The 22,701-nt window shown below is 42.2% G+C and overlaps 2 protein-coding genes across 3 annotated transcripts in view; one reads left to right on the plus strand and one right to left on the minus strand.

Annotated features, from left to right (window-relative positions):
* Positions 1 to 41: 41 nt before the first annotated feature.
* On the minus strand, positions 42 to 20,416 carry LDAF1 (lipid droplet assembly factor 1). 2 transcript variants are annotated; one of them, XM_020799543.3, is made up of 5 exons: positions 18,276 to 20,416; positions 10,054 to 10,192; positions 7,836 to 8,004; positions 4,241 to 4,379; positions 42 to 1,437 (listed from the first exon to the last, which is right to left on the minus strand). In XM_020799543.3, the coding sequence occupies exons 2-5, from the start codon at positions 10,123 to 10,125 to the stop codon at positions 1,344 to 1,346; spliced, it is 474 nt and encodes a 157-aa protein (XP_020655202.2). In that variant the 5' UTR covers positions 10,126 to 10,192; positions 18,276 to 20,416; the 3' UTR covers positions 42 to 1,343. The 2 variants fall into 2 exon arrangements, with proteins under 2 accessions (XP_020655202.2, XP_072838645.1); XM_072982544.2 differs by lacking the exon at positions 18,276 to 20,416 and adding an exon at positions 18,094 to 18,222.
* Positions 20,417 to 20,636: 220 nt separating this feature from the next.
* Positions 20,637 to 22,701, plus strand: part of DNAH3 (dynein axonemal heavy chain 3) — a 129,760-nt gene continuing 127,695 nt past the window's right edge. The window contains exons 1-2 of the mRNA XM_072982559.2: positions 20,637 to 20,710; positions 21,824 to 21,957. Of these exons, the coding sequence (XP_072838660.2) occupies positions 21,925 to 21,957 (33 nt within the window). The 5' untranslated portion in view covers positions 20,637 to 20,710; positions 21,824 to 21,924. The remainder of the gene's footprint in view (positions 20,711 to 21,823; positions 21,958 to 22,701) is intronic.

Raw genomic sequence — 22,701 nt, forward strand, 5'->3', positions numbered from 1 at the left:
TGATACAAACTGGCCCTAAAAACTAAAGATGATGGAGACCATTTGGATAAACAAGTAGTTCTTTACTGTCAAAGTATACCTGACAAACACATTACAAGATATGTAACGTAATATTATTTTTCTAAAGGGAGAGATTTGAAGATGAGGATCACCTAGCCCAAAATACATGTATTTTAAAACGTCAACATAAGGCACAAAGCTTAACCATCTGGTATTCTGCAAAGCCCCCAAACTTGCAGTACTGCGATAAAGAAACAAAGTCTAAAATGTATAAAGTCTTAATAACGTAATACTGTACAGTGGTGCCCCGCTTAACGCTTACCCCGCTTGACGATGAATCCACTTACGATGAAGTTTTTGCAATCAATGTTTTAATGGGCAAAAACTGCTTTACGGGGATGAGTTCCCTGCTTCGGGAACCGATTCCTCACATTACGACGATCAAAACAGCTAATCGTCGGGTTTTCAAAATGGCCGCCGGATGCTCAGAATGGCTCCCTGCTGTATTCAGGAATGAATTTTTCGCTGCACAGGCATGGAAAATGGCCGCCCTATGGAGGATCTTCGCTGGACGCGGAGGTATTTAGCCCATTGGACCGCATTGAACCAGTTTTCAATGCATTTCAATGGGCTTTTTAATTTCGCTTGACGAGGATTTCGCTCTACAGCGATTTCGCTGGAACGGATTATCCTTGTCAAGTGAGGCACCACTGTATATAGAACCGAAGTGCTTGAGGTATTAAAATACAGTCATAAAGAGATACATCCTCTTTTTCACCTATGTTACTTGACAACTGTGTTCTCTGTTACAAAGAAGGCTTAAGGCTTGGATGTGTTTTCCACATTCAAAAAAGCACTGTTAATTTCACCTCCCATTGGGTAGAAAAGTTTTGCCTCCTGCTGGGTAGAGACATTTACAACTCTTGAGTTTTAACAAGCTATAAAACCAGCAGATACAAAGGTACCCCATGTTTTACACAAAGTATCCATCTGCTGACCTAGAGCGAAGATAAAGCTGGAGAAACAGAATGACCTTCTGTCGTTCAGTTGCTGAGTTACTCAGCACATTTAATGAGAACGCAGTTGTTACAAGGGCAATCAAGAAAGAAAAATCAATGTCCAGTTCCAATAAGCAATAAAGAAAGCCTTGTCCATTTCGGCAGGCTGTGGCCCTGTGGGAATAGGCATCTCTCCCTGGGATGTGTAGGATGCAGGAGAAGACGAGCCTTCTGCGCTGAACATGGACCCCCAGTGATGACAGGTAAACATCCACAAATGTCACTGTTCCGAAAAAGTGCCCTTTTAAGCTCTGCTCAAGGAAGCACTCCAAGCATTAGTCCAATTTATTCTCTCTCCTCACTAGTAGCATCCTGGTATAAGGCTGGAAAGCGAATTGGCTGAATGCTGCTTCCATTAGCGAATTTTTTTACTGACAGCCTACAAGTAAGAGAGAAAGAGAAAATATATATTTCTTTTATTTTAAAAAAAAGAGTAAGATCATTATTAGAATAACAGAGTACCAAGTGCGGTGTACAGTATAATAATAAGAAGTTATGACAATAACAAGGCATTGTAATGGACCTAACATGTATATAAAGTAATGATAACATTTTACAACTTCGTCATTGTAGTTTGTGTGTTGAAGTTCTGTGCATGCAGTTCACAAGCCTGATAGTTCAGTGAAGAGAAAAAGGATGATTGTTTCAAGTTTCTCCATGTATTTCCATGAGAGGTGAGCACCCTTCTATTAACAGTTGTTTTAGGATGCTGCACTGATAAATAAATGCTAGGTGATGTCAGTGTTGTTTGGAATTGAGTGACATTTTGTCTTATGTGCCTGTACAACGCTAGTTTCCAAACATAATTACAGGAGGAAAAGAATTCTGATTTCAACAGCTCACACAAAATGCAAAGTCTTATAGGTTACCAGGTCTGTTATTCAGAATTTCTAGAATATTTCTCATTAGAATCCCTAGTTCTCCTCTGTCTTGAAGTGCTCCTGCCCACAGGTCTTCTTAAAGCTTTTCCATGGCAGACCATGGCCAGAATCCAACTAAATATTTATACCAGTACTAACTGCAATGGTTTAACTCTGAAAGGGCAAATATCGAGAAATAATGAGTCTTCAATTGAATTTCTAGTTGTGTGCAACAGCATAAAGATCCATTTGGATTTGTTTTTGTTTTTTTACTTTGGTTAGTTGGTTATGTGTTGTCAAGTCAGACCAACTTAAAGCAATCCTAATAGGACTTTCAAGTAAGATATTTGATTAGTTTTACCAGTTCCACTCCCCCCAGTGTGTTCCTACGGACAAGTGGGGATTTGAATTCTGGTCTCCAGAGTGCTATCCATTACACCAGAGGTCCCCAACCTCCAGTCCAGTGCCGGTCTGTGGCCTGAGCCAGACCGGGCCGCGAAGACAGACCTCCCGCTCTCCCCCCGCACGCACTCACCCCCGCACAACCTGTTTTCACCTGCGTGTGCACGTGAGCGCCATGCTGCTGTTTGCGCATGTGTACAAGCGCCTGCACAAATGCCGTGCGGGGGGTGCCCCGCCTTCCCCAGCCGGTCCACGGGGTGAGAAAGCTTGGGGACCCCTGCATTACACCACACTGAGTAGTCATATTTTGACTTTGACAGAGGCATAATGATGTGATTTTCATAGCATTGTTTTTTAAAGTGGTTCCAGTATATGGAAAAACAAGTGGTTACCTTTATGCAGAAAAACAAAAGCTTAAAGCAAGCTGTATGTGGATACAACTAACCATGGTTACCACAGCACGTTTCCCCCATGCCTACTCTGCACAACTTTTCATACCCTTCACTATTTCATAGGGAAAGTGTGCGTGCATGTGTGTGCGTGCGCATGTGTGTGGGTAGGCTGCTAATATATGGAAAAGTTTTCTTTTGGTTGAATTCTGTGAGCTGTTGTGTTTTATAAAAACCTTTGCTTTCTTGGAGCATCATAGAAAAAGCTGACCAATCCCAGTCAAACAGACTGAACTGGCTCAAAAAACTTAACAGGTTTAGCTCCCAAGTAAAAACTTTTTAAAAAACAATAAAATATCAAGCTTTCAACAGTAAAACATGTACTATCATCATCAGGATTACAAACAGCTGAAAGCTTAATCTTTTATTGTTTTATTGAAGTTTTTACTTGGAAGCTAAACCTGTGTAGATTTTTGAGCCAATTCAGTCTGTTTGACTGGGATTGGTCAACTTTTTCTGTTGTGTTTTATGTTTTAATGTTAAGTTGTTCTGAACATCTTATGTTGTAAAATGATTTTATATGGCACTGTAACCTGCTCTGAGAACCTGTGATTATAGGGCAGGCTATATATGCTTAGCTGGCTGGATAGCTCAGTGGTTTAGGTATCTACCAGCAAAACCAGAGGTTGAGAGTTTGATCCTCCACTGTTTCCTATGAGTAGAGCCAGACTGAGTGGCCTAGGGAAAGTTGTTCAGTCCTAGGGTGCGCCAGAAGAAAAGAATGGGAAACCACCTCTGAGTTTTCTCTACCTTAAAAATCCTTAAAAAAGGTCGCCGTAAGTCGGAATTGTCTTTGATGGCACATGATGATGATGATTATACAGTGGGGTCTCGACTTACGAACTTAATCCGTATTGGAAGGCAGTTCTCAGGTTGATAAGTTCTTAAGTCGAATCTGCATTTCCCATAGGAATGCATTGAAAACCATTTAATCCGTATCTGCTCTTTTCGTCCATAGAAACTAATGGGAAGCTGCTATTCTGCCTTCTGCCACTAGAGGGGGATATTTTTTCTTTTTTTCCCTTTTAACCTAAGATGACTTAGCTTTAAAAAAAAGGGGAAAAAGAATTCGTAACTCGAATCTAAGTTCGTAAGTCGAGTCCATATATTCCTATGAGAGCGGTTCGTAAGTCGAAACGTTCGTATGTCGAGACCCCACTACATGATTTAAATAAATAAATAAGATCTGAAAAAGAAACTCTTCCACACCGTGAACATGTATCAAGGATTGTCATCCATGTCTCCATGCCACTTGTGCTGCAGAGGGCTCTGCTTTCCGTGCCAGAGTTCGGAGGGCCATGGCAGAGTTCTTCACACCCCCATAGCCTAAATAGCCAAGGCAGCCTCTGCCTAACTCTGGTCTTCTCAACATTTAAAAGAAATGTATATAGCACAGTCCTATTAAAGTTACAGTTGCTACTGAAGCTAAGCAGAAAACCATTTATCACCTGAAAAGTGATTCACCACTTACCGTAGAATGGGCCAGCAGTTAAGCAGAGTTGTAAGGGACATGTAGAGAACACTCAACACACCGGACACGGCCAAGGATACCACACCTAATCCACCGAGCACACAGAGCAGTGTAATACCACCCAATGTTATTAAAAAGCCTGTCAAGAGAAAACAGCAGCAAGGTATACATGGCTTGGAGAAACAGCCCAAAACTTCTACATACAATAGGGTACATTTCTATTCTTGCTCAGGCATATGGTGGGGAAAACTTTTGCCATGTCAAAAGCAACTTACATAGTCCTGCTTCTTAACAACCACATGCCACTAGGCCTTGAGAAAGGAGTAGATAGTCAGGAGGCGAAAACTGTGGATGCCATCTTGAACTCACTCAACAAAAAGCAGGGCAGTAAATGTAAATACATAAATAATAAACCTGAACTTAGTTTGAAAGGGAAAAAAACCCCACAGAGCTAGCTGGCATGAGTGTCGGTGTTCTTGCAGCCATCATGAAAGCGTCACCTACCTCTTCTATGGAAAGATTAACAAGAGTATAGCCTAAGGAAGATCAACAAGTGTATTCAGAAAGTCAACAGGAAGAAATATACAGTACTTGGGTTTATCCGACTATTATTCTCTGTGTCCCTTCCTGTATTCAAGTTACTTGTTACAGGCAAGTGTCCAACTTCCAACAATGAGGAGATACAGCAGCAAGCTCAAGAAAACCCAATGATATCCACAGGGACTAAAGAAGTTTTTTTTTTTTAAAAAAAAACTGGGAATTGCAGTTACATCTCTGGACTTCAAAACCCAGAATTGCTCACTGTCTGGGGGATTCTGGGAGTTGCAGTCAAAAAGAGCAATGTTTTACAGTCTCAACTCTCTAGACAGGCAAATGCCTAACCTGAACCTCCTGGGGGTCTGTCTATTTCTTTGAGTGAGGAAAACAGTCCCCCTTCGATGGCTCGGAGCAGACATATGTGGAACAAGACCGCACCCTTAATGTTAACAAAACAAGGATTTTAAATTTAGGTGGTCCACTAGGCTAAACATTTAATTAAAGCCAAATTGGTAATCATATTTGCGGTTGGAGGAAAGGGCATCCTTGCTGAAGTACAATTTTGTGGAAGGGTTTCCTCTTCTTGTGGTAGAACTTGCCCAGGTGGTTGCATCATGGTATTTCCAATACCAAAAAGAAAAAAAGTAGCTTTGTAATCTGCTGAAAACAGTATTGTTTGGGCTTATATAATATTTATACTGAAACTTTTAAAAGTTAATAATGCAAGCTTTTGAGTATATATGCATAACATCTACCCCCCTCCCTTTTGTTACTATATGCTTTTTCCCCTGCCCACAAGTTTTACAGCATCTTCGCTTGATCTACAGTTCTGGTAGAACTCAAAAGCTTATCTTGTTTGCAACTTCTGTTTGTAGCCTTTTAGTTACTAACTAGTTACAAACACCTTTAGTTACAGATACTTTACCCATGCTAGAGCTTTGCTTCTATGAATAGATCACTCAGCTAGGGTTTGTGGGAGAAGGAGGGTGTTTGCTGTTGGAAATCTTAGAAAGGAAGGGAACCAGGAGAGGGACTGGGAAGGAAGGTAAGATTTTCCTATAATAATAATAATAATAATAATAATAATAATAATAATAATAATAATAATAATAATAATAATAATAATAATAATAATAATAATAATAATAATAATAATAATAATAATAATAATAATATTCCCAGAGCAAAAATACTCACTAGCACTCATTTCTGCTGTTTGTAAGCACAAGAGCAAGTTGGGGGAAAGAAAGGAAATTTATAGGAACTCAGGAGCCTACCATACCTTGGCTGAAATCCTTGCTTAAGTGTAGCAAGTTACGACTGAAGTAGGCCCAGTGATTCAGTGCAACTCATGGAAGGGTCGACTGAACAAATCCTCACTGATTGAATTGGCCTAATTTAGTTGCAGCGTACTACACTGAGCAACACGATTTCAGTGACTGACTCATGTTGTTCGTCCATCTAGCTGAGCATCTCCTATCCTGAGCTGAGCTGTAGTGGTTTGGTAGGACTTCAGACTGGGCCTTTTCCCCATCCTATCAGGAGATGCCAGAGACTTACCATATTTTTCGCTCAATAAGACGCACTTCCCCCCCCCAAAAAAAGTGTGTGTAGGTGTCCTTCAGTCTCGAAATACTATGGTAACATGCTCTGAATAGAGGTCTTGGAACAGTGTCCTCTCCAGAGCACAAAGCCTGGGTAAAATAATATGGAGGATAGGCTGTTACCCAAGCAACAAATCCCCCCTCTCCACGTCACTGAAATAGTCCAATGGAAAGGCAAGACCCAATATAACTGGTTCCAGCGATGTCGCAGGAGTTGCCAGAATATCATGAACTGCCTCCAGGACTCCAGCTCTGGATTTTGCCTCGAGGTTTACTCCTTTTCCATCAGTGGATATAGCCACAAGGCAGTGGAGGTTTGAAATCAGAGTTTTCCTTCTCCTAGATGGGCTGCCTTCCAAGGCTGATGAGCCCCACCTACCCGGCCTGCTCCCTAATAGTGCAGAAGTATGATCCTACTCATGACTTTATCGCATGCAATTATAGTAATTATAGCTATTGTTCTGGCCCAAGAATAAGAGTAGAGGGGAAATGAATCTAACACTTGAGGGTCAGATGTGAAGGTCTTAGGCCTGTTGCTTATTGGAAGTGTGTTGCCCTCCAGAAGACCTACAATTTCTCAAATCCCTGATAATGCAGGATGAGACTTATTTATTTTATTTTATTTATTTAATTTACATGCCGCCCACTCTACCCAAAGGTCTCTGGGCGGCATATGGGATTTTGAGTACAGAAATATCAGAAGACCCAAAAGTTTCCATGCACACTCCGTGGTCTACTAGAAATGGGCAAGAATGCTACTAATAGATCATTATTTTCTTTCAGCCTGTGCCTCCTTCAAACCACTAAAGAAATGTAGGTTCAGAAGGGGATAAATTGCAACAAGTCCTCTGATAATACCGTCCCATAAAGTTTCACATTCTGAGCACATTTCTTGCATATTGTATTGTGTGTGGGGGGGGGGAAATGTCTACGTCTTATGGAGCGAATACTGTAAAACAGCGCTCCCCAGGGCCCAGCGGGGGGATAGTGGGGGAGAGCCTCAGAAGGGTCCGAGAGTGCCTTCCAGGACCCTTCAGAGGCTCTAGCCACCCACCTCTGCAGGGGTGAAATTGTGACCTTCCAGGATCCTTCTGAGGCTTGGAAAGCCTCCGAAGGGTCCTGGAAGCTGGTGATTTTGCCCCCGCTGGCCCCACGGGGGGTGGGGGGAGCCTCCGAAGGGTCCTGGAAGGCACTCCCGGACCCTTCCGAGGCTCCCCCCCACCTCCACCCCCAAGGGCCCAGTGGGCCAAAATATTTTTTTCCTGTTTTCCTCCCCTAAAAATGAGGTGAGTTTTATGGAGAGGTGCGTCTTATGGAGCGAAAAATACAGTAATCTGGGACCCTCTGTATGTAAAGTGCAAGCTCAACCACTGAATGATTGCTGTTCCTTGGAGAGGAGGTAGTTCAGTCACTTTGCACTAATTTAAAACCAACCAACCAACCAAAAACAATACCTTCCACGATAATCACTCCGATGCAGGTAAACACAATGGTGGCAACAACAAAAACCAGAAACAATGCAACAGGAATTGCAGACGCTGCAATGAAGACCAACAGTGAGAGGGAGACAAAGGGATGGTCATCTAAGTAGCGGCCAACTCGGGAGTTCATAAAGGCCACAACCTGTAACAAAAGTGGGAGGGGGGGGAAAGTTGCTTATTATAAATATCCTTGAATTTTTCTGAAGTGTAATAACTCAAGGAGGAAGTCGTTTAAATAAGAAAATTCCCAGGGGTTAACAGTGTTATCCTGCTGCTTAAAAAAAAAGTCCCGTAACACCTAAAGATTAATGTATTTTGCTGGGTGTAATTTTTTGTGGATTGTAGCCTGCTTCATCAGATCCATGAAGCACTGCCTCAGTTTATTAAGGCTGCCCGACAGATGTTGAATGAAGGATGAGGACTGATCTATCTAGGATGATGTTCCCTAAATCCTTGTTAAGTAAGAGCAAAAAGCTTCACAAGTTCTGCCCTGCCCTTCATAGCTAAAGACAATTCATTTGATGAAAATGCAAAACTAAACATGGTTCTTCAGGCCAGAATCATCGAAATATAGGAGGCAGTGTTGGAGGTATCGTTTGCAAGTTTCCCTCAAAGGTGAAAACAGGAGCGAAGTGTAGTTTGGAGGTCAAGGTTATCATTCTACAGCAGAGTGCTTTAATAATGTAGTAACGATATCTAATTCAGTGTGACACTGATCAACTTCACAACCTATACATGGTACCAGACAGCAAAAAGGGGAAAGGAAAGCATTGAAAATAAGATCTAGTGTTAGATCTGTGAAGATTCTCAGTCCTCCAGGGGTGGTTATCTAGAAGTTGAGTCACGGCCACTGAACTTCTTTCTTGTTTGGTTGAAATGTTTCAGATTGAAGAAGCTACTTGGAGGTGTAGCAAAACTATGGAACTTAAGTGAGGCATGATTAACTTATATAACTATACTGGACGTTTACTGATCCTGGTCTAACTTATAACGTTATTAGAAAGGACGCACAACTGGATGTCTTGCAAATACTGAGATACTAATATACAAACATTTTAATGTACGCCATTAAAGAGGCTATGTGCATATTAGGATCATTTCCAGTTTGAAAGGAAATGGGGTAGGTGTGGCCTGCCAAGATCTGGGTGGGTGAAAAATGGGGCTGGTGCAGTTGCAGACCCTGGTGGCTGCCTACCCTGATATCTACCAAGCTCCAGGGTTCTAGCTGACCAAGCGTTCCATTCCACCTTCTTTCTCACTAACTTTCTGTCTCCCCCTTCCCCTAACAATTGTTCATCACTCCACACCAACAGAGCCTGCACATGTTGTGCTATAAATGGGGGAAAGGATTGGGAAATCCAGATTCTATCCCTCAGTCAGGAATGAAGTTCCCTGGGTGTCACTTTTCCCCAGCCTGACTTATCTCACAGGGTTGCTGAAGGCGAGAGATTTGTTTGCCACCTTGAGGTCACTAGATGGAAACCAATATAGAAACGTAATTAATATATATCAATCTTCTCTCCCACCAGATCTTTTTGGTACTCCAGCATGGATGACATTGTTTTGATCAAATAATAATTCACACTCTTGAGATCAAGCTCTCTATTAATACACTGGATAATGAAATATTGTTCCTTGCCAATGCACTGCTATAGTCTCATGTCCAGTTGTGAGCCTTCCAACCAGCAGATAAATAGTACAACAATAACAATAATAATATAAATCCAAGTCTAATCATACAAAAATATAGGCCTAATTAACCATGTTATATCCACAGCAGTGAAGCAGATACCTTTGGGAAGTCCACAAGGAAGACATGAACTCAGTAATAAGCTCCTTCTCATGTTCCCGTAACATGAGAAATAAGGGTGTGCAGATTTGTGTTTGTGGACTATAAAAACTGCAGTTGCTTGGGAAACTCAGGGAGTTGTAATCCCAGAATTCACATCTCTGTACAGAAGCACATTGCTTTCAGTCTCAGAGGTATTATATAGGAACTTGTTACACAGCTGGAAAAGGATGGTGTGGTGGTGGCATAATGAAATAGGTGGATTCTATCTTTGGTTTGCCCGGAAACACTTCCAAACTAAAGAGAGTTGTTACGGTGGGCATAAGTTGAGTCTACCCATCCTCAGATAGAATTCAAACATGTAATCACACTGTAAAATTGATAGTGGAATTTATAACTCACATGGGAATTGCTGTGAACAGTTTCCAGTAGGACGTTCCATCGTTTCTGGAGGTTCTTAATCTCTTTTGACATGATGGAGCTTTCAGCCCAAACCTGGGATCTCCTTATAAACAAATTAGTGAATTTTTAACCACCAAACCTTAAGAAAAGAAAGAGAAAATACACTAGTACTAATATCACTGTTAATATTTTTAACCGCTAACATTTACTTTCATCATAGCATAACTAAAATATGTTAGATGTATGACAAAAATACATTAGAATAATAATCATAACAAAACCAGCAACAACAGTTTTCATCCCAGGCACTCAGAATAAAAAAGACATTTTTACAGGTAACGCCTATATTTTCAATATATTAAAAATGAAGTCTTTAATACTATAAATCATTATATCTACATGTAACCTTGAAATAGACTAAGAATAAGAGCACAATGGGTACATACAAGTGACACTCTTAATTTACAACAATTCTTTCTTTTGGTTGTTGTGGGTTTTTCGGGCTCTTTGGCCATGTTCTGAAGGTTGTTCTTCCTAACGTTTCGCCAGTCTCTGTGGCCGGTATTTTCAGAGGACAGCACTCTGTGCTCTGGTGTAGTTGGCTTGGGAGTGGAGTATTTATGGCTGTGAGATAGGCTCCCAAGCAAACCACACCAGAGTACAGAATGCTGTCCTCTGAAGATGCCGGCCACAGAGACTGGCAAAACGTTAGGAAGAACAACCTTCAGAACACGACCAAAGAGCCCAAAAAACCCACAACCATTAGATCATGGCCGTGAAAGCCTTCGAGAATACATTAAATTCTTTCTTTGTTAAGAAAGAACCATTGCTAATGGCAGAGTATAATACAGTCCGCTGAACAGTAACCTGTGATTACCTGGAAGCCTATTTCTATCTGAATCTGTTTTTGTCTGACAAAAACAGACAATTACCTCTGCATAAATTTACACCCATAATGTGAAGATCCTCCAGGTTCTCCTTCCGACTGTAACCCCCCTGAGAGAGTCCCTTGATTTTTAGCAGTTTTTGGAGAGAAGAACAATGGATGTTAAGGATGGATGTTAACAATGGATGTGAAACAACCAGTTTCACAAGCAGTGTTTGGCTCAAAATATTCCAGATCTGATTCACTAGTTCAACAGGAACAGAACAGAACAGAACAGAACAGAACAAAACAAAAGCTTGCGGAAGCTGTAGTAGAAAACATCTGGAGGTCTTCTGTGAGGGATGGCCATCCTCAAAGATGCATCTTCCCATCTCTTCTTATGTAACAGAAAAGGAGGGCTTTTTAGAATAGCGATCACTTTGCCAACTGCAGCTTTTATAAGCACTGACATTATACATTTCAATTGCTTGATTGATCTGGGCCAGCTTTTCAAGCAGTCCAATGTTCTCCAGAGACCATATCTAACAACAATCAAGTAAATGGTCCTCCCCTAAAATAACAACATTAGAGGTCAAAGTGCTGTGTAACACACATAAGTAGAGGGCTTAGGATGACGAGCACTCTCCCAAAAGAGCTCCTTTTCCATTGGGATCACAGAAACAGTCTCCTTGATGAAGCTTTTAAGAGACAAGGTGAACTTCTTCAGTCCACAATAAAATCAAACAAATTCTATCTATTCCATTCCATCTATCATTAAGACAGAAAATATGAGCCTTTTCTTTCTCTTGCTCTCTCTATCCTATTCCCTTCATCTTTCCCTTTATACCTATTTATCTCAGTATTGTGTTTAAGCATTTGCCGGGTCGCCACAGGCAAGAAGGGAAATCATGCTGGTGAGCTAATAGCCAGGCTGAGCAAAACTGGTGTGCTCGGAAGCCCAGCAGGCTGTAAGCCAAGGGACTCTGCTCCTCCACTCCCACACCTCAAATCCCAGAGGGATTCTCCATTGCCCTTCCCTGCAACATCCCAGCAGGTTAAGAGAACAAAAACCAAGGTATGCAAGAAAGTCACTTTTCTGGGTCTACTCACAAAGCCGGTTTAGACTGTAATATTATTCCAGGGAGGACTTTGTTGGTTTCTATGTTGTGCAACAGCTTTTTTAAAAAACTGATTTAACAATCCCTGCAGTGTCTACAATTATGATTCTAACTTCTTCTATGGGCTTATTTTACAAGGCATATTTACAGAGATTATAATCCATCAGGTAGGACACTGTTTTTAAGAGCCAATTAAAAACTTGGCTCTTCAGGCAGGCCTTCCCTCCTATCAATACTTTATTCTTATTATACAGTTAAAACAGTGTTTTTAACTGTTTTAGCTTATAATGTTTAATGGAACCCGCCCGGAGTAGACTTTGTCTAAAAGGGTGGGATAGAAGTGGCACAGCATCCTTTCTTTCTCAATTGTGGGGTAGCAGTATCAGAGTTTCCCCGAACACTACAGCTGATCAGAAGAAGCATTTCCTATTCTGCACTCTAAATAATTTTCAAAGTCCCACCAAGCCTTTCTGCCTCTGTTCACTGCAGTACCTGATCAATTTCTACAGAAAGGAAGGAATTTTGTTTCGGATGGTTTTCATTACAGTGTTGTAATTACTGTACAAGCTACCTGATCACTCTCTAGCCCAGAGTTTTCACCCTACTGATTCCCTGCAACAGATACCTCTATATGGAAACTTCTTCTTGCTATGGTGAGAAAAAATTGGGTTGCTACTTAAAATACAGGGAGGTTTTTAAAAAGTGTCCCAACCTTTCTTTGCTGTCAAAAATGATTGAACAAATACATAAAAACTCTCAGGATAGCAGAGGAGTATGTTGTGAGAGAGGAGTAGACGTTGAGAGTGTGCCATCTCCTCAAATAAAGGAATCTGTAACCGAAATATCAAAAGAGGGAACAGAAGGGGTGATTGATAAAGTTTTCAGAATTCCACAAGGGGAGATAAAAGGAGAGAGAGTACTGTACAGGAAAGTGCGCAACCTCCTAGAAGACTTTCCCAATTTGAAAGTAGGAGGACTATTGCCAGATCCGACTTTGAAGAAAGAAGGGGTGACTATGACCGAGATCACAGAATGGACAGTGGTGGTGTTCCCGAGAGGCCAGGGTCCCTTGAGGAGGGTGATTCGTCCAGACACGTCGTTCAACAAACCACCACTCGAGAGGGACTGGGCATGCCACCCGTGCGGTGGCACAATTTGTGCGGTGAGGAGCGCTCCTTTAAGGAAACCCTCGGACAAGGAGCGTTTTGGTCCGGCTCCACGGTAAAAAACGACAATTCTTTTCTGAATATGTTTCCAGAATCTTATGGACATCCAGAGCTGAGTTGTTTTGAGCCTACTGAAGCTGTTATTGATTCACCTAATACAAAGTTTAATAAACCCCTCAATGTTCAAAATGAATCCTCCTGGTTATTTCCTGCCCCAAAACAAGAGCTGTCCCAAACCTATTCTGAACCCAATCACATATGTCCAGCAGAGGAAGTTTTTAGCATTTTAGATCTCATGGAAGTAAATTGACTTGTTCCCATAGTATACAGCCTGAGTAGAACTCCCATTTATACTTCAGGTGCATTATGCAAATAACCGCTACTGTTTCAAGACCCCAAATGCACAGCATTTTCAGTCCACAGGTGATGGACTGAAAAGGTTTGGAAGCCACATGCACGTCTACACACCTGCATGTATGCACACATACATCCCAGCAATCTTCTTGGCTCTGTGGAAGGAGTGCACAAGGATCTCTAGGAGAGGGAATGGGCAGCCGTTGCCCCCTACTTCTCCTGCAATCTTCAAGTTTGTAATTGCCGTTATTAGGACCAATATGTTCATGTACACACTGCTAAAGTCCAATTTGGGGCTCCTTGTGCAAGGAGCATTTTGAGTATTTGCTTTTGTCAGGGAAGCACTTAAAATTTCCACTCAGCTGGTACAGTCTAGCTAAAAGCTCTAGGTTACATAACACTTTCATTGGATCTCTACCAAGGCCCATCCAGATGGAGCATTTTCCGAAGGATTTTAGCAGGATTTTTGTCAACACTTATTTCTAAAACCCTACTTCTCTACTCTTTAAGAAATCACCATACAGTGGTGCCCCGCATAGCGACGTTAATCCGTTCAAAAAAAAGTTGCTATCCGAATTCCTTGCTATGCGGGCAAAAAACCCCATAGGAATGCATTAAACCCCATTTAATGCGTTCCTATGGGGGAAAAGCTCACCGCTATGCGGAAATCCTCCATCCGGCCGCCATTTTCGCCGCCCAGTAAGCGAGGAAACCGTGCGAAAATGCTGCAGGTGGCCATTTTGTTTACCCCGCGGCCATTTTGGAACCACCAATCAGCTGTTTTTAAAACATCACAATGCGAAGATCGGTAAGCGAAACGCTTACCGATCATCGCAATGCGATTTTCGCCCATTTAGAACATCGCAATGCGATCGCTTTTGCAATTGCAAAATCCGCATCGCTATGCGGATTCGTCGTTAAACGGGGCGCTCGCTATGCGGGGCACCACTGTATTTTAAAAGCAATGGTTCAAAAATTGCCTTTAATTTCTAAAAAATGGATTTCTATGCTGGTCTTTTTTAAACACGCAGATTAGCATTCCGATCTGAGTCCTTTGAAGTGGAGATTCATTGCCTATCCACTTCAGAAGTAAGCTGTCTTTCAAAAGCAACTTTCAAAAATGTTGAGAAAACAGCTTTAAATGATCTGTGCTCAATGTTTTGTTTTGCACTATACTGTAGTTGAAAACTTGCAATCTAAGCTCTTTGCTACTCTGCTGCTACTTCACGTTGGAATTCCTATTTCAGTATAACTCTTTCTACCTATGTACAAAGTGAAATAAACAAACCACTCACAGGATGTGGTTTAAACAAAAACAGCTCTTTGTTACTATTGGTACCAAGTAACTCTTGCATTATGTGAACAGGAAGACACTTATATCTTTAGTGGGCAGTCAAATACATATAGGGAAACAGATGCTCTGTCTGGATGAGCCGAAAATTAAAAATTAAATTGCCCTAAGAATTCTCCAGAACTCTTAATAAGACAAAGAAGATACAAAAATTAGGAGAGTAGAGGAGGAAGGAGATTGTCTAAAAATTGGGCCAGATCATAATGGCACTTATTCCTGAATATAGACTGCTGGCAAGGCAAGTCAGAGTCTGCAGATGCAGCCTGAGACAATGAGATCAAGGTACAGTGGACCCTTGACTTACAGGCGGCTTGACTTACAGACTTTTTGAGTTACAGACTTCTCTGACCGCAAAATTTAGGTTTGACTTGCAGACTGAGATTTGACTTACAGACCAGAAAAAAACCAAAATGGCACAAAAACGGCCTGTTACGGGATTAATCGGTTTTCAATGCACTGTAGGTCAATGGAGACTTGACTTACAGACTTTTTGACTTGAGAACCGCCTTCCAATACGGATTAAGTTCTCAAGTCAAGACCCCACTGTATCACTTTACAGTCTCTCCTCTCTGTGCAGGGGGAAAAACCCACACAACCTTAGCTGGGACTCTGCCACATAAACAAGTCAAGTGTATAAATGTTAGAAATATGCTGAATACATAACTTGACTAGAGCCGCACCTATTTCATGCATAGTGCATATTTGTTCGGTTTACAGCCATACATTTAGAGGAGGCTGTTCTACGGCTGACTCACATATGGACGAAGAGTTTCATGTCTTTTAAATCAATATCAGTATTTATGAAGATGCACTAGGGTGCTCTGAATACTATTTGACGTTCAGATGTATTAGAGACTGAATGAAAAGGGTTTGCAAGTGGGATATCAGAAAAATGTTCAATCATATGTCAGAACAAATATCCCTTCGCATATGCAGCGTAGGAGACAGTCATCTGCAAACCCTACAATTTCTCAGTATTTTTACGGTCACTTGGGCCTATATGACAAGAGCTGCTGATTATGGCTAGATTTTGGTTTGGGTTTTATATTTTGGATTTCTTAATTGTGCTAGCAAGGGCTAAATTGGAATTTCATAACTAAAATGGTCACCTGGCAGATGAGTTGGCAGATAAAATCAGCATGGAAGAGCATTTGCATAGGAAATCAAAAAGTTAGATTTTTTTTAATTAGTGTTTTGATATTATGTTTTAATAATGAGATGTACTGATTCCATTAAGGAAGCCATGGGCTTGCGTTTATAGGAGCTGAGCAGGGCAACTGAGGACAGGATATTTTGGAGTTCACTAGTTTAAAGGATTGCCACCAGTCACAGGCAAGTTGACAGCACATACCACCACCGCCAAGGTATTAATTAACAGCCAATACATATTCAGTTCCCTATTACAGAAATGTAATTTCCCGAGTCCTTGGATCTTGAAACATGACGTCTGAAAATGCCAACAATCTATGAAACCACTCAAGGCAGTCAATTCAAAATTCAAAAGCAGCATTCCCTTCATCCAGTGGTTCTTAACCTGGGCAATATCGCGCCCCAGGGGGCGATTTTGTTTTTCGGGGGGCGATGGAATGAAAAGGGGTGCCGTGGGGATGAAGGAACAGAAGGGGGGTGATATGGGGGTGACTGAGCGAGCCAAACCTGCGAAGGCGGCTGCAGCTGCGGTGCTGGCAGCGGATCCGGTAGGCGGATCCAGAGCAGCTGGTGCTGGCAGCCGATCTGGTGCCACCGCAGTGGTGCCATTATGTTGGGGGAGGGGGGCGATGACAACTTCAATGGCTCAAGGAGGCGATTCTTTCAAAAAGGTTAAGAACCACTGCCTTAATTCATGAAAGACGTTTGTCTGTCATTGTCGTAACCCAGATTTTCAATCCTCTCCATTTTGCTAATTAGAGGGTAGTCAGACTTTCCCCCCCACACACTCCCTTCACACAGCCCATTTGCGCCTGCGCGTACACTGGCACCCATGTGGGCCCTCCCCACCCCTTCGTTTATGCACACGAGTGCCCCCTGAGCGCCGTGCCACCCTTTGCGCATGCACATGAGCACACTTGCAAGAGCATTGCACCACCCTTTGCGCATGCACACGAGCGTGCTCCCCTGCATGAGCACCCCTATTCCTTTGCACATGTGCACAAGTGCAAGCACACCCCTTCACACATGTGCACAAGCGCAGGGGGGTGCCCCGCCTTCCCCAGCTGGTCCATGGGGCTAAAAAGGTTGAGGGCCGCTGATCTAGTTGATGCTGTGCTACTTCAGATATAAGGGAGTATCCATGCTAGGTTAATCTATTGCCGTAGCGCTAGGCCACTACGAAATTTTAAAAAATAAGGGAAGTTGCCCTGGCCAGCAAAATGACAGCTGCAACTAAAGGCAGGGACATTATTAATTGAAAGGGGAAAAACTGGAGTGCTGTTTGGAGCCTTCTCAGGAAGAACAAATGTGCAAGATAAGGTAGATTACACAGAAAAGAGCCCCAAATCAGCTGTCTAGCCACAGCCATAGCTTCCTTTGTTTCTTCAGCAGTCCTTGGGTGATAAAAAAGGGTTTCCTTTCCAAGGCTGATTGCCCAGGCACCAAACTCTGAGGAATACTCATTGCTGGAGGAGGAACAGTCCTCGAACTGCAAACTGATCAACTCAAGAAGAATATTTTGGGAAAGGATCCCTAAACCGAAAGGAAGGGAGCCCGATAAAACAAAAAGACATGTGATTTCTCAAGGACAGAACGATCCCTGGCGGTTGGGTCAGGCTGAAGCACATGAGTATCCGATGACCATCCTGATTGTCCTCAGCCACCTGCAAAAGTGTAGACAGGGCACGGGGTATGCAAGGAGGAGGGGGAGACTTGCCCTGTTGAAGTTCTGCCTGTCGCTTCTCCAGAAGCTCGGAAAAGTGCAGGACGGGGGGGTGCACCAGTACTGCATCTAGTCCTGTTGGATTTCGTCCTGCTATACTTTCAGACGCTCACAACAACAGGACACAGGGCGTGTGTGTGTGTGAGAGAGAGAGAGAGGTTAGGCAGACAGCCCTGTTGAATGAATCCTCCTCCCTGTCATACCCTCCGATGTCCACAGCTGCAAGGGCTACGCGGTGAGGAGGCGAGGCGCTGCCCTGTTGGATTTCTTCCTGCCACGCCTTCAAGGAAGCTCAAACAAAAAAAGCAAAATACCTTGTTTCTGTAGCGAAGGGGGGGGATGCTGCCTCTCTGCCCCTCACGCCTTCAAACGGGGCCACTTCTTTGTGGCGGCCGTTCCGTCTCTGGTCCTCTCCTCCCGCCTCCCCGGGGCGGCTCTTCCGCGGCCTCCTCTCCCCCCCCAATCCCCGCAGCCTTTCCTCCCTTTTTAGCCTTACCGAGGCCAGAACGGGCCTTTCCCGGCTCATTCTCGCGGCGGCGGAGGTGGCGGCGGAGCTCCTTGACGCGCGCGGTCTCTAGCCTGTCGCTTCCTTGAGGCCGAGGCCGCGCCTGAGGAGAGAGCCTGACTCGGCCGGGCGGGGAAACTCGCCGCTCCTTCCCGCCTCAGGCCAAAAGCAGTAGCAGAGCCTAAACAAACAAATAAATAAATAAATGAAAGGGCGGCTCCGCCAGCTTCCTCCTCGCCTTTCGTCCCCTCTCGGAGCTCCTCTGAGGAGGCGTGAGCAGAAATCCTTCTCCCTCAGGCGCTTCCCACGAAACAGGGAAGGAGCTTTCCCTTGATCTTTTCCACATACGTATACATCAAATATTTAGCCGAGCCTTCTCTTAGTCCTCCCGTCTCCTTCACCCGTTAGGGAAACGTTTCGTCTTCCTGTGGCACCTTGAAGATTTACTTCAGTGTCCTTGAAATCGACTACTGTATATGAAATATGTTCTTGCCACAGTTCTTTTCCTACACATGCTGAAACAGGACTTAACACGGCCCGTTCTCTGAAAATTTATGTAGACGGACGTATACATCAAATATTTTTAGCAATCGTCAACACTATTGTTATTCCAGGAAGCGCATTTTGTTTGGCGGTTGGTCAAAAAAGAAAAAAAAGTGTCACTTTAACAAGCATTCGGCATAAGTTTTCATGGGACTCCCGTTCACTTCCTCATGACTTGTTGCCTCCAGGCAGATTGACACTGTTGATTATTACTGACCTTGTTAGGACTATTTATTTCCACTTTTAAGGATGCAATTCCGTTTAAGGCAGTAAAAAGAATATACAAATAGAAGGGGACATTTGTGAAACTACAGATAATCACGGGACTTGGTAGCTGAACATAGTTTTTTTTTAACTAACCTTGAAATCTCATCCTCCCCTTTTAAGAACAGTAGGATACCTATTTAATGTCTGATAAAATGGATGAAAATACAGCATGTAGGGCTTATGTAGATTGATGAACTAGTGCCATTTCTCTGCTTTATCACTAAATATGTGATTCATCCCACAGGTGTGTTTCTATGACAGAAACAAAGATGTTCTTGAGAATATAATCTTCTTGTTCCCTTTTTAGAAAGTTGTAGTTTTGGATAGCTCAAAGGTTTAAGTCTCTTGCTTCAGAGTCAGAGTTTGGGAGTTTGATTCCTCACTGTGTCGCTTGCAAAGATTACATGGCCTTGGGTCAACTACACACTCCCAGGAAGACCCCCAGAGAAAGGGAATGATAAATCACTTCTGAGTATTCTGTACCTAGAAGACCTTGAAATGTCACCAAATGTCAGAATTGACTTGACACATAATTATTAGAGATTCCCAATGTGGTGTGGTGGATAGAGCAACACACCAGGACTCTGGCAAAGAGGGTTTGAATTTACTGTAGTTTGATCCACTGGTCAGTGGATGGAAACTCACTGGGGGAGTGGAACTGGTAAAAACACTCCTTAGGTACTGTATTTCACTTTAAAGCCCAATTAGGGTCGCTATAAGTTGGTTCTGACATGACAGCTTAGAACTCGCACACACCGGACCACCTTCTTCTGAAAGATCCAGGTATTGGGGCATAACTTGATCTTTGGTTGACTGTCTCTGGAAAAGACTATCACAGGCAGGAAAGGTTTTGTCCTCTACTGTGGCAAGGCAGAACATTTTGCCTCTTCTTGCCCAGGTAGAGAGGGTCTACTGAGACGGGAGACTATAGCAATTGCCCTATAACTCAAGATGATTTTTCTCCAATGTATATGCCTTGTTGTAAAACAGTTTCTACCCGGATTGGCTCCCAACTATACTAGATTCCACTGCTGAAGTAGCTTCGTGGAAGTGGGACTTGCCACTAAGAACCAGATTCCAGCATGACCAGTGGATCAAACTAAAACCCACCATGTGTGGGTTGTTGTTTTCTTGCCCGGTGCTGCTGATCCAGAATGAGGGATGGGCGAAGAATCATGTAGCAATTGTACAGTAGTGCATAGGATTTTTTTATATTTGAATGCCCTGATGAGCTGTCAGTCCTGGGGAGATGCCCATCCATGGTAGCATTTTCAGCTTCTAATGGTGACCTAGGTGTAACCTATAGTCTGGCCTTCATCCTGCAGCCCTGCTCTCGGTGAATCAGATTAAGTTAATAAACCAACATACCTTTTCCAATTGGTAAATGATTGTCCTTTTATAATAATAATGCTTAGATTATATCTAAGCTGGAAGAAGTTGCTGTTCCGGCCAGCTTGGGGAGGTGGGGGTGAGCAGACAGAGAAGGACTCATTCTAATGTTGCTTAGTGACAATAATGCTGTCACCTTGGTTACCCTGGCTGAGAAGTGAAAGAGAGTGTGTGTCATACATAGAAGTTAGTTTTGAGCTGCAAGCAGCAACCAAGAGCAGAGACAGGTAACTAGGGTGGCAACAGGTTAAAGCAGACCCCATCCCCTTGTTTTGGTTCCTGTTATGTAGGGATACTGAGAAAAGGTACAATAAGTTTATGTTTGCTTTGCTTTCTTGCAAGCACACTTTAGTTGCATTTATTTCCATTCCTCCTTCCTTAAAAGTGCATGTATGGACATCCTACAAAGTGGAATAATTCAGATTTTTTTAAATAAAATAAAAGAAAGCAAAAATGTGAAGGAAGAGGAGGATCAAAAGTGAATCTAAGGAGTATAAGGAGAAAAGGGCAAGCAAGCAAACAAGATTTTTTTGTGTAACAAGCAGAGAGTAGGAAAAACAGATTAGAGTAAGAACAGGACACACTGGGGTTGGGGAATGAAGGGGCAGACCTTTGATAAATCTTCCATGAGAAATAACTACAATCTCCAAGCTTCTTTTTGCTGTCAAATCAAAACTCCCCACCCTGTATATATATAAAAAAATAACAGGGTGTTTTATTTATTTTATTTATTTTTTCTTCTCTTCACTTTTTGCTGATTAAATAATATTAGTGCCTTTTGTTGTGTAATTTGACCATTGCTGTTATACTTTTCTTTTTATAATATTATGTGCATTCGGTGTTTTTGAATCCACAGTCAATGAAATATGATTTATGCATTTCTTTAAAAAATGCTTTTTTAAAGTAGCCTCTACTGAATACATAGCTGATACAAGTGTCCAGTTTCTCAACAAACCTTAAACTAGGCTTAATTTCCATTATCTTGATATGCTGCATTTATTCACTTTATATGTGCAAGTCTGCTGTTATTTGAAAGTAATTTTGTGAATCTGTTTCTTTACAAAGTAGTATGCAAATGTATTAAATGAATGAAAAACAGAAGAGGGAAGTTATAGTGGTTAAAAATGCAACAAAATGACTGGGTGCTGTTTGGGATTGCTTTTAGGAGAAATATCACTAGGAAGAGGCATTAATTTGGCAAGCTAAGATAGAAGGAAGATGAGGAGAGCAATTGCTTTCAATTAGTAGGGCTGCAGGGAAGTTGAAATGTGAAGTAACAAAAATTTTAGGATTTTAGGTTGAATGTCAAGGGTAATCTCTTTTAATTGATCTTCTTCCAGCTGTTGAAAACAAACTCTTAGCTAAGAATTCTCACTGAGCTTACTGACTCCCCCTTTAAAGCAATCCAGAAACAACTGGAGCCAGGGAGAAAAATCTGATCATGAATCCAAGAGAAACTGCCAAAATTGTGAGGGTAAGTGTGCTTTTGTGCATGTTACTGGACCTTCTTTGGGCCTTGAGATGAAGACCAGACATTCAAGGGATTGAAAAACTCTACACTAAGGCTCTTCTCTTTTCCAGTTAAATGTTTTTAATTTTACTGGCTGCTAATATGCCAGCTGAGAAATTTCATTTCCCAACTCCATGACTGAATGTTGGTAAGACATTTGCTTTGGTGAATTATGCTGCTTTTAATATGTCCTGAAACATGACAAGCTGGAAAGTATCAGTTTTGTGAATAGGCTGTTGAAGTGTATAGTAGAGAGCATCTGTTTCAAAAGAGTTAGTGCTCTAATAATTTCTGTCTCTTTGTACTTTAACTAGCTTTTCCTCAATATTCTCAGTTTTAGAAAGATACATTAAATGCTGATGGGTGGGAAAGAAGCTAATGAAACGGTTGATCACATTCTAAAGGGAAGGCTCTCCTTTTCCTGAAACTCTCCTGAAGAACTGTTCTCAGTCATAAGTTTATAAGGCTGGAAATTACTCAGAGGTCATCTAGTCTAGCTCGGTGCAAATGCAGGGAAATGTTTCCAATAGCATCCAAGATAGATGATTATCTATTTTCTGATTAAACCCTTATTGAATGAAAAAAGAATGAAAAGCTGTTGCTTTCATTACCTGGGTTCTAAAGGCATATAGTTAATCTCTGTGGGAATAGGACCAGATAAACCTTTGTTCTAACATAGTAGACTTTTCTATCTGGTAGAATTTTTTC

The sequence above is a fragment of the Pogona vitticeps genome, chromosome 13 (genome assembly GCF_051106095.1).
Source record: "Pogona vitticeps strain Pit_001003342236 chromosome 13, PviZW2.1, whole genome shotgun sequence".
Classification (NCBI taxonomy): Eukaryota; Metazoa; Chordata; class Lepidosauria; order Squamata; family Agamidae; genus Pogona; species Pogona vitticeps.

What these genes read in the sequence shown, in the direction of transcription:
- LDAF1 (XM_020799543.3), bottom strand. Translation starts at nt 10,125, where the DNA reads ATGTCAAAAGAGATTAAGAACCTCCAGAAACGATGGAACGTCCTACTG. An exon ending in CGGAGTGATTATCGTGGAAG is followed by an intron (nt 4,380 to 7,835) that starts GTATTGTTTTTG and finishes TTCTCTTGACAG; the next exon opens with GCTTTTTAATAACATTGGGT. An exon ending in AACTGCTGGCCCATTCTACG is followed by an intron (nt 1,438 to 4,240) that starts GTAAGTGGTGAA and finishes TCTTACTTGTAG; the next exon opens with GCTGTCAGTAAAAAAATTCG.